Source organism: Nanorana parkeri, unplaced genomic scaffold, assembly GCF_000935625.1.
Source record: "Nanorana parkeri isolate BGI_ZX_2015 unplaced genomic scaffold, ASM93562v1 scaffold1398, whole genome shotgun sequence".
Lineage (NCBI taxonomy): Eukaryota > Metazoa > Chordata > Amphibia > Anura > Dicroglossidae > Nanorana > Nanorana parkeri.
In genome coordinates, this window is record NW_017307666.1 from 308133 (window position 1) to 323623 (window position 15491).

At 46.0% G+C, this 15491-nt stretch overlaps 1 protein-coding gene across 1 annotated transcript in view; it reads right to left on the minus strand.

Annotated features, from left to right (window-relative positions):
- LOC108798080 (spectrin beta chain, non-erythrocytic 1-like) overlaps positions 1-15491 on the minus strand; it is a 266531-nt gene that overhangs the window by 173057 nt on the left and 77983 nt on the right. Inside the window, 1 exon segment of the mRNA XM_018569793.1 lies at positions 1902-2121. Coding sequence (XP_018425295.1) covers positions 1902-2061 — 160 coding nt within the window. The 5' untranslated portion in view covers positions 2062-2121.

Here is a 15491-nt window from a genome sequence, read left to right on the forward strand (position 1 = left end):
ATTACTTGGGCAAGATTTCAGTGATGTATACATTTGAAGGCAATAAAGCAGGTTTGTAAACAAACTACTAATGATAAAACCTATTTTTAAGGTATAAATATTTGCCTGAATATCATTTCACAAGGCTGCTATAGAACAATCTTCTCCAATGCTACTGATTTTGTGTTTGGGTACCTTTAGGATGCTACTGATTTTGTGTTTGGGTACCTTCAGGATTTAGCCAAAGAATGCTTTGGGCAGTTTTCACTGCAATAGCCTAATTTCACAAGAGATGAAATGAACCACATGGCAGCTAGCCACAATATGTAAAAGACATTGGAGTGTGAAACTTCCATTCTCTCTATATGTTTATTTGCAATGCACGCCTACCAATGTTGACCTAACCACAATATGTAGAGGCTTCTGTAAAAATAAAGTATATGTAAAGGTGGAAGCATGGTGCTTGAAATTTAAAGTGTACCCAAACCATAGATGCCAACTGATCTGGATTTGCCGGGACAGTCCAGCAGCTTAGACCTTAGTGATGCTGTGTCCCACGTGATGTCGCGGGGTCATGTTTTCACCCTTATTTGAGTTACTGCACATGTGCAGTAACTCAGTGAGACATTCTTTATGGTCACCAGAGGCCCCAAGTGGGTAATCTCTGCATATTTAAAGGCTGGGTTTGGGCGGACTACTCCGGTATGTGGGTAGGACTGCCCAGTACTGGGTTGGCATGAGTGGACTCTGGGTAGGGTTAACTGTGTCCTAGGAGTGGGATTGAAATGTTGGTAAGTATGTTCTAAACCCACAAACAAAAATGTAAAAAAAATTGCAGCTTACCAGTCCCTGTGGTGTGGTGGCTGCTTTCGTTTTCTTTTTTTCTTTATTTTCACCTGGTGATCCTACAGGTAATATATTTCCTGTCCTAGGGTGACAATGCTCACTCACTTCTACTGTGCTTATGAAGGAGCAGTCCCCTCAGGACAAGACTATAAACACCTATTTATCATGTCTTCTCCATAACATAGAGGGGGTTATGTAATCCTCAGAGATAGCTGTGAACAATGTACCCGATAACAGTCAGCACAGGCAGAGCACACCGGACCTTATTATAGGTATATTTTGCACTTATGGAACAGATATAAGAAAATGCTTTCAATTGTGCATTTAACAAACCTAAAATGAACCAATAAGAGTAGTTTGTGTTTTGTCTGTGTGCTGTGCACATATTTACTCACCTGCATTTTTTTCCTCTTTTGGATGCACTGCATGGCAAAGAGTAATGTTCCGCCATTCTTAAATCCTCTCAATGACAAGCACAGCATTGCCTTTTTAAAATAGATCACATTCACCATCACTTTTATTAAAAATACGGCATTTGAAAGGAGTGTATAGTCTTTTCATTGATTTCGTAGATATACTGTACATATAGCTGAACTCTGAGCGTTCCCCTCTTCCTCATTGTTAAGGTTTACATATGCAGTAGTTTAAGAGAAGATGCTTATATGTGTGGAAAAAAATGAAGACAGTCATGGGCCCTCTACAATCTATGCTACTATGATTATAATGTTTTAAAAAATTGGACAGTAGCCCAGGGCACAATTGTTATATGTTTCGTACCAGCAAGCTGTTTAGAGCTTTTACAAAAAGAAAAATGTACTTGGTTCAAGGTCTTAAGAGCATACCCATTTCAATGCAGCTATGAAATGCTTTTATTTTGTATTGCAATTGCCTGAACATAGTCTGTTTTATTACATCAAGCAAGTCATTTTTAAATTATAATTTTGTTAATGTATCACTTGTGTAAGGGGAGCACATGGCTTGAATCCTACCCGGGGCCCATGATAGCTTTAAGTTGGCACTGGCTGTTGGCAACACTTCCACTTGTTTCCATACATTAGCCGCATGTATTTATTTACCTGCTAGTGCTTTGATTCTTGATCTTTCAAAGAGACGTGCAGAACTGTTTTCATTGTCCCAGTCATCATCATTTGCAAGATCCCATCGGTTATTGATATCATTATATTGCTGCTGAATCTCCAAACTGTCATAGTCTGTTGGTGACAGGGGACTGCTCATGGCTGCAGTGACAGTATCAAACAGGATGTTGAATAGAGGTTTTCAAAGGCAGTGATTTACCTAGAAGAAAAAAATTAATGTGATTAGTGCAATATCATTTAAGTTGTTTGACTTATGTACCACATAAAAAAATCAAATGATGTATAGAAAAAAATGAAAGGTCTGGTAGGTGTTACTTATTTCTTGACAAATACACATAGCTTAGCTGTATAAACAATAATAAACCATCTTTAAATCTTAAGTTTATTCTGCTTATATTTTGCCTTCTCCAGTTCCTCTCTTCCACCTCATCAACATGGTACTGACGCTTTTATATAATGCAAACATATATGTTGGCTGGTGAGTGGATGTCAGTCTGGAGGAGTGGGGGTTTCTAGTTCGACTGCATGTGCATGAGATGTTGAACCTCTATGATTGAAAAAACTGAAATCCTATAGGGTGGGCCAGAGACAGTGAGGCTGGGGGTGGAAAGACTAGATGATCCAGGATATCCTCCAGCCAGGAAATGAGATGGGTTCTATATGCTTTGCTAAAGCTTCTAATGCATACTCTAAGAAGCTCACTGTGTGCAGATAAATCAGAGTAAGCAATTTCAGTACAGCAGAAGAGTATTTTCAATTTTTCAAAACCGAAGGCAATACAAGAGTTCAGCTTTAAATACATTGGCCAATATCAGCTAGATCAGTGAATAGTCATCATGTTCCTGTATAAATTGGTTGGGGTTGGAATTATTATTTACCTCAGTTGATCAGAAAACTTGATTAACTTTACTGTAATTTCTTGAGACAATCACTACTGCTTTATTTAATATAATGCCAGCTCCTGTAGTGTGTGGCTGCTTTCTTGCCTTTATCCTACATAGGCCCCACTGGCAGTATTCCCAATTACCGTATGTTCAGTTCAAATGCCAGTTAATTTTAACATAGTAGTGTGTCTAGCAACATTCCGCTCTCGTGACTCTCTCTCTGTTAACATGACAGTGACTCTGGTAACATGCCTGTCGCTTTTAACAAATGGCTCCTTAATGACATTGCAATTTCTCCAGTAACATGGTAGAAATTTGTAGCAGCCTCTGGTAACATGACTGCACTCTGATAACAGACTAGATTTCCCACAAACTGCTGGCCTATTTGTCTAAAAACATGCATTGCATGCAGGCCCGGATTTCCCACAAGGCCACCGAGCCCCGGCCTCGGGGCGGCAGATGCCCTCACCAAACCTAACAATATTTATCAGAGAGTGGGCACTTGACTCTAGTGAATACGTTTTTTCAGCACAAATAAGTACATATACTTATGCTTTTAGAAAGATGGGGGTTCACTTTTTTAAATTTCACCCCAGGTAGCAGAATGGTTAGGTATAGCTATGTATCAAAAACATGTGACAGGCACCATAAAGACAACCATGTAGATACCCTATTTCTGTGATATTCCTTGTTGTGTTCATTTGCTGTTTAAATGTGTTTAGTTATGTTTTATTACCGATAAGTTTACATGTTTTTATGTTTTTGATCTTTGATCAAAGCACACAAAAATACACATGAAAAAACTAGGGCTGCGGAAATTAACGATTAATCCTTCGATTAATCGTTAATTTTTTTGATCGATCAAAATTATTTTGATCGGTACTCACCTCCCCGCCAGCTTCCGGGTCTTCCGTCGGAGATCCGGTGACGTCACGGACATCAACGTCACCGGACTCCTCCCCCCTTCCCCAAGTGGCTCTGTCGGCTAACGAAGGGAAGGCGGAGGAGTCCGGTGACGTCGTTGTCTGTGACGGCTAACGAAGGGAAGGAGGACCCAGAAGTGTCAAATGCTAATGAGCCTGATGGAGGCTGCAGTGCTTGGATGGAGACAAGTGCCACCGGATTATGAGTATATTACCTCTTCTATAGCAGGAAAGTGCTAATATGATTTTTATTTTTTTTAGGGTGACTGACGGGGTCAATTGTAAACTAAAACAGTGCAAATTACAATGCAATAATGATTGATAGGACAATATTTTTGGTGTTTTTTTTTTTTCTACAAGTGTATCTACTTCCCAGTCAGCATCCCATACATTTGTGGATACTGGACCAGCACTTTTATTCCAGCTTAGAGATCCATTTTGTGTGGTTTTACAAGAAATCAGAAATCGCCCTATTACCTAAAAGTAGTTGGATCTGTGCGTTATAATTAATCGAAATTAGTCGATTCATCGATTTTAAAAAAATCGATTAATCGAACAGGAAAATTTTAATCATTACCAGCCCTAGAAAAAACATATTTCAAAAGCAATGTAAAAGTGTCTCCACAGACGTTTATTGTTTAGTTCTCCAGCATTCTATCAAAGAGATATTCTAAAAATATCCACAGCATGATTCAAACACACTGAAAAAACAGGTGTTTTCAGCATTATGGAAAATACTGTAACTGAAGTTAGATACACTTCAGTTACATACACCCAACTACAGCCTAAAACCAATAGAAATATCAGATATTGGTGTAAAAGTATCATAAGTGATCAGATTTGAGCTGATGTACAAAACAAAGAATAAAGTATCGTGTCTGTTTTGACAGCAGTCATCAGGTATATTAGCTTTAGCGCTTGTTCACACCATATATATTTTTTCTGTATTGGAAGTATCTCAGAGCATGCAATAAAAAAATACCAGTATTATGTTAACTACTATTTTTCACATCACATGCGGCATTAATAAGTGTACAAAAAGAGATAAATTCTTAGTTTAACTTATCTTACATAAACCTCCATTTTACCATTCAGGTCAGTTGACCACAGTTGTTAAAAAATGGTTCTAAACATACTACAAACACAGAGTTGTTAACATGCAGTAAATGGGCACAAACAGTGCAAATGTGTGTAAACAGCCTTGAGTCTCACATTGCTCCTACCATGAGATAATAGGTCTCCGGGGCCCAGTGCAGAACACCTTTTGTATTGCTAAATATACTGAATGTGGGTGCGGGCAAAGAATCCTTTACACAGCAAAGTAAATTGAGTGTCAACCACAGTGCTCTTCTGCTTTATTACCAGGGCCGGCGCAACCGTAAGGCGACACAGGCAGCCGCTTGAGGGCGCCGGGGGCAGTAAAAATGCTTGCACCGGTCCGGCCCTACACTATACGGAAATCCCTGGTTGGACTCTTCTGCATAGTGGGATACAAGTGGGAAGTTACATGCAGTGAGAGGGCAGGGTGAGACGTGGTTTCAGTCATTTGCACGGTAGGGACGGAGTTTGGTTTCTTTGCTATGTGTGGTGGGTTTAGAACTTGCAGTAGAAAGGGGCGTGAAGAAGGCTGGGCAGAGGCGGGGTCTCTCATTCTGTATTCCTTACTTGTGCACTCGGACTCTTTCGGTGTGTGGGTGGGGTAGAAGTCCCCTATTCTTGTCACTCCTCGGGCTCCTCCCACAGTCTCGGACTCACTGCTGGGCGTTTAAAGGCCGCGACTGTCGGTCGGGTGCAGATTGGAGGATCATCTGGGAGGGGAGAGATTGGTTCACAGGGGGCATAGAGATGGTATTATCAGTGTGCAGTGTGGGAGTCTAGGGTGGGGTATCAGATGGTTTATTGTTGTCAGGGTGATTATCTCTAGTGAGTGCAGAATGTTGGGTATCCCCAGTGGGCCAGCTAGGGTGGCAGGTTTCTCTGAGGTCCCCAGCGGGTCAGTGATAGTGGTCATTATTGGGTGTTGGGGTTAGGGTTGCCACCTTTTCTTCAAGCAAAACCCGAACACTCTAGCGACTCACTGACATTTTTGGGGGAGAATGAGTCACAGCTTATTCATATGTAAATTGTGCCACCTATTCATATGTAAATATCACAGTTGAGACTATTTTTAGTGGGGGGCCAGTAGCCCCTATATCAATTTTGGTTGCCCCTGTCTGCCTGACATCTTCTGTCCGGGTTTCTGCTGCCATGAAACCCGAACACAGCATTCAAAACCCGGACTGTCCGGGTGAATCCTAGACAGGTGGCAACCCTAGTTGGGGTCCATGCTGGGGTGGTGAGGGTGGTCAGTGTCGGGTGTTGGGATCCTTTTGAGGTCCCTGGCAGGTCAGTATCAGGTGTTGGGGTGTCACGATACGGAGCACGGGTGTCCCAACACCACGTGCAGGTACCTATACTGGTGAACTGAATGTGACCACACTTCAAATACCCCAACAATCTTTGTAAATAATAGTTTTAATAGATATAGCAAACCACATAAACACAGGCTATCCCACCACCACCCGCAAGAAACAAAGGAACACACTATATACAAACGGAAAGGGCCGGGAGCCACAGATCGGGGGACCTCAGGGGTACGGGTCAGGAGTCAGGGTCCAAGGCTGAAACAGGGTATGGCAACAATACTGTGGCACAGGCCTCAAAGCAGGGAGAGGTTAAATATCCTCCCAGAGCAGCACCAGGTTGCGACTAATTGCTGGCAGACCCCTGCAGGCGAGCGCTGGAACTGCAGGATCAGGTTGCAGCTCCACAGTGCCACCCGGAGGTGCTCTGGTGCCTGACAGCACCTGCCCTAAAGGAGCGGCATCAACCGGTCGGCCGCCCAAGCAACCTGCCCGTGCAAGCCAACCAACGTCCCAACACAAAGGCCATCGGCACTAGGGTTCTGCAGCATATACCCTCCTGCACCGAGGAGCTCAGGAGGCCGTGGGCATACCACCGCTGAGTAGCATGGGGGGCCACTAGGACAGTCAATACTCTTAGCCAACCTCCTGGATACCTTCAAAGCAGCAGCCACCCAATCAGGTTACCACACACTTTGGAGAACGCAGGGACATCATCCGGAAACCAGGAAAGCTCAGATGGAGCTCCCCCGTCTCCCGGGACATCACCACTACCAGGTCTGGGCTCACGCTCATGAACACTCCACCTAAAGCGGATGCCCAAACCCCCAGGCCCCTCAGCTGCAAGGGGCACACCCCCATCACTAAGACCAGAGAAAACATTGGGCGAAGGTCCCTCAAGGTTGAGCAGCAGAGGCGAGGAGCTGGGCAGCAGACACCGGATCAGCAGGGGCGAGGAGCTGGGCAGCAGGCACTGGAGCAACAGGGGAAAAGATCTTGGCAGCAGGCACAGGATCAGCAGAGGCGAAGAGCTGGGCAGCAGGCACCGGATCAGCAGAGACGAGGAGCTGGGCAGCAGACACCGGATCAGCAGAGGCGAAGAGTTGGGCAGCAGGCACCGGATCAACAGAGACGAAGATCTGGGCAGCAGGCACCGGATCAGCAGAGGCGAAGAGCTGGGCAGCAGGCACACACTGCTGTGGTTGAAACGGGGGTTCGAACATGCGTTATACTCCACAACAACTATAGGAGAGGCTAGAGGGCAAGAGGTCTTAAGAAATGGGCGAGGACCCCACCTGCCTGAATGGACCAGCCTGTCCAAAAAATGAAGGGAACCTCTTGGGATGGCATGGAGGGAAGTGGATAAGGGAGGTCCCATGGATGAAGGACCTTGTGCCAGGGCAAGCTGGGCTGGCACTGAAGCTGTAGCAGGCTGGGCTGGCACAGAAGCTGGAGCAGGCTGGGCTGGCACTGAAGAAGCCTGGACTGGAACTGAAGCAGGCCAGACTGGAACTGGAACCGAAGCAGGCCGGACTGGAACTGGAACCGAAACAGGCCGGACTAGAATTGGAACCGAAGCAGGCCGGACTAGAACTGGAACCGAAGTAGGCTGGTCTGGTACAGAAGCTGAAGCAGGCTGGACTGGGACTGGAACAGGAGCAGGCTGGACTGGAACTGGAACAGGAGCAGGCTGGACTGGAACTGGAACAGGAGCAGGCTGGACTGGAACTGGAGCAGGCTGGACTGGAACAGGAGCAGGCAGAGTGGAGACAGCTGACACAGGAAAAGACAGAACTGGGGCAGCTGGTACTGGAACGGACTTGGAATATCTAAAACAGTCATCTATAGCCTCATCCTCAGAGCAGTCGATCCAATCTTCATCCTCCGAACAATCAGTCCATTCTTCAAGATCTTTTTCTTCTGGCTGGTACTTTGGTAAGGGAATTGAGGTTTTTTGCTGGGTTGCATTGGGACCAGGTGTAGCTAATTTGCAGACAGGAGCTGTTGCTATGGAAAACTGGGAGTGGATTTTATTAGGAATAGCAGGAGTCACTGCGGTTGTCATGGGCAACCTGGTTAAAACCCATCGGGATCTGGAAGGGGGGCTAGACTGCCTGGACCATATGTCAGACCACATCAGGAGCAGGGGTTGGGCAAAGGTTTTCTCACAGACCCCCCGGTTAATAAGGGACTGAACTGCCTCAATACATTTTAACAAGGTTTCCTGTGAACATTCAGAGTAATGTTCTAAGAACCCAGCAGGATCACACCAGCGACACAACCTGTGACAAGATAAACAGAGGGGAGAAGTCATCACCCTCATCACCACTCAGAGCTAGTTCGTTACAAATTTTGATTAAGGGTTGAATATCCCCAAAAGGACAACCAGTCAGAACAACCAGTACCTATACTGGTGAACCAAATATGTGACCACACTGTGACCACAACAATCTTTGTAAATAATAGTTTTAATAGATATAGCAAACCCGTGGCGTAAACAGAGTTATGGGCTCCCGGGGCAGAAATTATTTTTGCCCCCCTTCCCCATTATATAAAAATCCACTGGAACCGTACCCCCCACCCCCCACATGTTTTTATTTACATTTTTTCACATTTTTAAAATATTTTTTAAAATATTTTATTTGTCTTTATTTTTTAATAAACTTTTATTTTTTATTTTTTTTACATATTTATTAATTAATTTTTTATTAAATATTTTTATTTTTTAAATGCGCTTTTTCCGTCTTAATGGGGGAGGGAAGCCCATGCACAGAAAAGGCGATAAGGTCTCCTCAGATCACAGGTGCCAGTATAAATCCAGGTGGAAAGAGAAAAAGGACAAGGACATAGTGCGTAACGTCCAATAAAATGCAATTCATTAAATAAAAAATGCGTACTCACAATGATATAAACAGTACCGTCATTGGGTATTGCTGGATCAGACCAGCAGGGCAAATGGCAGCAAAGCGATAAAAAACCCTGTTCGTCCGGCTCAGCTCAGTGCAGTGACATCAGAAGCTCTGCCCTACGAACGTTACGTCAAAACACGTGACTTCATCAGGGGTCTGGTCTGCAAGACTTCATCAGACTATATAAAAATGGCAAGGGCCAGGAGCCACAGATCGGGAGAACTCAGGGGTACGGGTCAGGAGTCAGGGTCCAAGGCAGAAACAGGATACTGGCGGGTCAGGAGTCAGGGTCCAAGGCAGAAACAGCATACTTGAGTGTCAGAAGTCAGGGTCTAAGGCAGAAACAGGATATAGCAACCATACTGTGACACAGGCCTCACAGCAGGGAGAGGTTAAATACCCTCCCAGAGCAGCACCAGGTGGTGACTATGGGGAGGTAGACCTACAGAGCTAGGTCAAATGCGCTTTTTCCGTCTTAATGGGGGAGGGAAGCCCATGCACAGAAAAGGCGATAAGGTCTCCTCAGATCACAGGTGCCAGTATAAATCCAGGTGGAAAGAGAAAAAGGACAAGGACATAGTGCGTAACGTCCAATAAAATGCAATTCATTAAATAAAAAATGCGTACTCACAATGATATAAACAGTACCGTCATTGGGTATTGCTGGATCAGACCAGCAGGGCAAATGGCAGCAAAGCGATAAAAAACCCTGTTCGTCCGGCTCAGCTCAGTGCAGTGACATCAGAAGCTCTGCCCTACGAACGTTACGTCAAAACACGTGACTTCATCAGGGGTCTGGTCTGCAAGACTTCATCAGACTATATAAAAATGGCAAGGGCCAGGAGCCACAGATCGGGAGAACTCAGGGGTACGGGTCAGGAGTCAGGGTCCAAGGCAGAAACAGCATACTTGAGTGTCAGAAGTCAGGGTCTAAGGCAGAAACAGGATATAGCAACCATACTGTGACACAGGCCTCACAGCAGGGAGAGGTTAAATACCCTCCCAGAGCAGCACCAGGTGGTGACTAATTGCTGGGAGACCCCTGCAGGCAGGCACTGGAACCTACAGCACCAGGTTGCAGCTCCACAGTGCCACCCGGAGGTGCCCTGGTCCCTGACATGGGGTCTCATGCGTGTAATTGAAGCTGTAGGGGGCAGTCAGTATAAGGTGCTGGGGTCCCCGGGTGGTCAGTGTCACCCCAACATCCAATATTCACCACCCGCTACATACTCACTGACTCAGTGAGCATGTAGTGGGTGGTGAGTATTGGGTGTTGGGTTCCTTGGCTGGTCAATATTGGTTGTTGGGGTCCACAACATATTAGCCTTACACAGTATAGGGACATGGGGCATGTTAGGGGCCCCAATGCCTGGCAGGGCCTGCTCCCTCAGTCCCCTAATTTGTACATGTGGAGTTAATGTGTCACAGTCTTGGAAATATCCCTCCCCCGAGGAATGATCTCGTGGAATCTCCACCCCGTGAGGACCATGTGACCATCCTTCCTCTCTCTCTCTCCGGGGAACGCAGGTCTCTGATATGAAAGGTGATGGAGATATGGAGTCCTGGCCCCTCATGGATATACACATGAGAAGTCAGGGCTCCTGCCCCCTGCAACCTTCCTCCTACCGGGCCCTTCACAGTGCCGTCTCCAACCTGGCCGCATCATTGACTTCTACAGTAGAGGATTAAGACAGGCTTTTTCTCCGAGGTTTACAAGGTAGGACCACAATTTTACCATGATGGCCCCTTCGTCCCAACATGAAAAAATCAATTTCAGGGAGATACCCTTCTCATTTCAGCACCTCCCTGAAATGATGACAGATAGCAGAGGAGCTTCCCTTTTATTTGTTTTCTGACAGATCCAGCCATCAGAATAAAAAAAACCCCGACAGATAGCATGGGAAGGGAATGAATAGCTAGATTGCTATTGGCTATTTCACTTTGCAAATAGGAGTATCGGAGGATACATTTTATAAACATTTCATCACATTGATTTTTAAACAGCAATTCTGAGGCTTGGTTCTCAACTGGGCGACTGCTGACTGCGCCACAATTGTGCACAAAACCACATGGATTGCCGGGCGGACACAGAGTCGCCTATCACCGGCGATCGCGCTGGAGGTGCCTTTGTTTTCTAATGGCACCCCAGTCACTCCAGGCATATCGCGCGGTTTCCCGCTGAGATTCAGTCCATGCAATTGAACACTAAAAAAGCCACGTGTCATGTGTCGCAAAAAAAGGTACATGTAGCTTTTTTAGCGATTGCCATGCAGATGTAACCACAATGAAATCAGTAGGGCCATGCCGCAACCGTTGATGTGCACTAGCACACGATCGCGCGGTCCCGGCTGTCAACCTAGCCTGAAATAAAATCCAGATTTGTGTGTCAGTATAGCAGTGAGTGTCTGTTAGTATAGCGGTGTGTGTCTGTCAGTCTAGTGGCGTGCATCTGTCAGTATGGCGGCGTGTGTCTGTCAGTATTGCGGTGTCAGTTTAGTGAAGAAGAATACATTTAGGACTTGAGCAAAATTATAACAATAGGATCAAGGGGCCTAGTGGATCAGGAGCTCCTGGAGTCTCCTATTATGTCGGGGGAACTGGAATTGGCGTTGAAACAATCCAAGCCTGGGAAGGCCAGGGGTCCAGATGGCTTGAACCTACTCTACTAAAGGGACTTCTCCTCCATCTTGACCCCTCGCTTTTTGCTTACCTTCAATGCCCTTCTTCAGGGTCCTTCTCTAGCGCCAGATTCCCTCAGGGCCAACATAATGGTCATCCCGAATGAGGATAAGGATCCCACCCAATGCGCGAGTTATCGCCCCATTTTGCCTTGTTGAATTCGGATTTAAAACTTTTTTCCAAATAGCCAATCGCCTACTTCCCTTCATCCCACAACTGAGGCCAAGCGGGCTTTGTCCCCGCTAGGGAGGCAAGGGACAACACCACAAAGGTTTTGAACGCCATACAGTCGGCCCGGTCACGGGCCAAATCTCTCTTGTAGCTTTCCACAGATGCAGAGAAGGCATTTGGCCAGGTCCACTGGACCGTCCTGCTCTCCACCTTGACACATGTGGGCCTCGGTCCCAACATGTTAAGATGGATTTCGGCCTTGTACTTGCTCCCCTCAGCAGAGGTGAAGGTCAACGAGGCCCGATCTAGTTTCTTCCTGATCTGGAATGGCACTCGACAGTGCCCTCTCTCCCCCCTTATATAAATTCTGTCCCTGGAACCCTTTCTATGTTCCCTACAGACCAACTCCAGGGTGACGGGCTTGGCTTTGGGGTCGGGGATCTATAGGGTAGCCACTTTTTTTAATAACTCGGTGTTCTTAATCTCTAATCCGCTGTCCTCACTCCCCAAGTTACTGACTGCTTTGGATACATATGGTTCCTTGTCGAACTTAAAAATTTACTTTTCCAAGTCAACGGCTATGGCGATATCGATTTCTGAGGCTGAGGTGGACGAGCTCAAGCGGTCCTTCCCTTTCACCTGGGCTGATCGACATATCCACTACCTGGGTATGGACATCACTTCTGACCCTTCCGGAGTCTACCTCACCTATTTTGTTCACCTTTTGCAAACGATCCGGAAGGACCCTGAGGGGTAGAGGGAACTCTCTATGACCTGGTTTGGTAAAATCCAATATCATAAAGATGTCAATCCTGCCAAAAATTCTATACCTTTTCCAGACCCTCCCAATTTCATTGCCCGGGAATTTCTTTAGCCAAACTTTGTCGCCTCTTCCTGTCCTACATCTGGGCGCAGCACTCCGTGCAGTTCAGCTTTTGAACCCTGACTATGCCTAAGGAGAGGGGGGGGCATCAGCCTGCCAGATGTGAGTCTTTGCATAGGGTGCATAGGGTAGTGAACTGGTGTACGGGGGGCAATGAGAAACAATGGATTACAATGGAGGCCGATGTCTCTCCTCGCCGTTTGTCAGGCCTGCCATTGCTCTCTTACCCCTTTCCCCTGGAAATCTCCTCACACCCCACCATAGGAGTCATGCTAAGGGTAGTACGGTTGGTCTTTAAATCCTCAACCCTCTCCCCCTTCCCATCCCCACTTATTCCGATGTTGGGGGACCCAGACTTCGGCCTGTACTTGACAGATGCTAACTTCCTCAGATTGCGGAGATCCAGCAAATTCTCTGCGGGATGATGGCTTGACCTGCAATCGCTCAGAGAGTTGGCTAGGCCCATGATAGATATGTGGAGTGGTTATCAGCTCCGGCACTTCCTTTTGTCTATCCCCAAACCAGAGGCCTTAGACAGCCTGTCATGCACTTTCTACCATGCTGACTATTCATGCTGACTCAGGACTACACTCTCTCCTTTTTGGGTAAATAGGAGTCCGATTTGGGGGTGTCCTGGACCGAGTCCCAGAGGGAGACTGTGTTATACTTTGCCCACTAATCTTCCATTGCAAACTCATTCCAGGAGCAGGGTTATAAAGTCTTATCCAGATGGTACAGGGCCCCCAGTGTTCTGCACAGGATGAGGCCTTCCATATCCTCCATGTGCTGGAGATGCGGAGAAGCAGAGGGCACAATGTTTAATGTTTATTGATCCTGCCCTGGTGTACGCTCCTTCTGGTACTCGGTCCGTGACACTGTCGATAAGTTGGTGGAAGGTGGCCTGGACTATTTTCTTGCGTGTTATCTCCTACACCTGACCTCCACGTCTCGCGCTTAGTACAAAAAATCCCTTACGCCACATCTCCTCAGCGCCGCCCAGGCCTGTATCCCCCTCATTTGGGGTCAAACGCAGGCTCAAACCATTCACCTGTAGTACTCCAAAATCAATGAGATTTGTGGTATAGGGGATCTGACCTCTACACTGCCCAACATGGAGGACCTATTCCTCGACACCTGGCCCTCAACTCTTTTTTTTGGCTTACAGAATATGAATTCTAATTCTGAGGGCAAATTATTATTAATCTTTTATACTGATTAACTTTTAGCTCATTTTGGGGAACCTTTTTAGGTGCAGTAATCATAGGCCTCGCTACAGGGGGGCAAGGGGAAGAAAATGCCCCCCCCAGGTTATTCCTTGCCCCCCCCATGTGCCCCCCCCCGCTGATTCCATCCCACAGCAGATCAATACAAACCAACAGAGCAGAAGGCTGCAGTCTCAACTGGAGGCCATGTGGTTCTCTGCAGGGCTCTCAGTTGATCGGATGGGTGTCGGTGTCTGGGGATAAACTGTGATGTGTGTGGGGCTGTCCATGGTTGTGCCAGGAAGAAGGAGCAGGTGGTATAGAAACAGACAGGCATTGCCAGGGACAGCTACTGCTAGGTCCCGACAAAAATTTTAAGGGGTGGCATCGGCCTTAAGAATCGGGACATTTTCATGAGTACAAGTACTCATGAAAATGCCTGGTATCGGCCCCGATACCAATACTAGTATCGGCATCAGGACATCCCTAGTTTCTGTGGTAGATTTGTGGCATTCCTCAGAGCAGAGGTTAGGCAGAAGAGGCGGTTGCCTCGGGTACTTCAGCAGGAGGGGGGTGCAAAAAGAGCAAGACCTGCAGAAGTAGTGTACAGTTCATTGGGGAGACATTTTAATACTGATTGATTGGGAAACTACATGGCACATGATGTTTAATGTTGATAAACGTAAATTATACACTTAATAACATACATGCTATATAGGTTTTAGGAGGGGTACAACTGAGGGGAGAATGACCTGTCATGCAATGCAAATCTGCAGATACTAAAGCAAGTAAGATACTTTCTTGTATGAAAAGGTGAGAGAGAGAGATCCTTGCCCATATGCAAGGCTTTTGTAAGACCTTATCTTAAGTATGCAGTTCATTTTTGAGCACCGGTTTACCAAAGGATGTTGCAGAACCGCAGAGAGTGCAGAGAGTAGAGAAAAAGGCAATTGAACTAATAAGAGGCATGGAAGACCTCAGTTCACAAAAAGGATGTTGCAGAACTGGAAAGAGTGCCGAGAGGGGAGAGAAAGGCAACTAAAATAATAAGAGGAATGGAGGACCTGAGCTATGAGGAAAGATTAATGGAACTGAATTTATTCTCCTTTGAGAAGAGGAGTTAAAAGGAGGACTTGATCAACTTGTATTAAATACATAAACGCGGCATAATGTAAACTTGGTGCAAAGTAGTTCACTTTATTTATTGCAGTTGACAAGGGGGCACTCTTTACAGCTGAAGGAAAAGTGGTTTAACGTCTTCTTCACAGTAAGAGCTGAATAAATGTGGAATAGGCTTCCTCAGGAGCTAATTCTCATCAGCTCAGTAGATTTATTTAAAAAAGTAGGATGTGTTTGTAAAGGAACAGAACATAACTGCCTATTCATTTTTGTTATAAGTAATAACACTTAGATTATTGATCCAGGGAATATTGATTGCCTTAGGCCAGTGATGGCAAACCTTTTTGAGACCAAGTGCCCAAACTGGATCACTAAACCAACTTATGTGTCTCAAAGT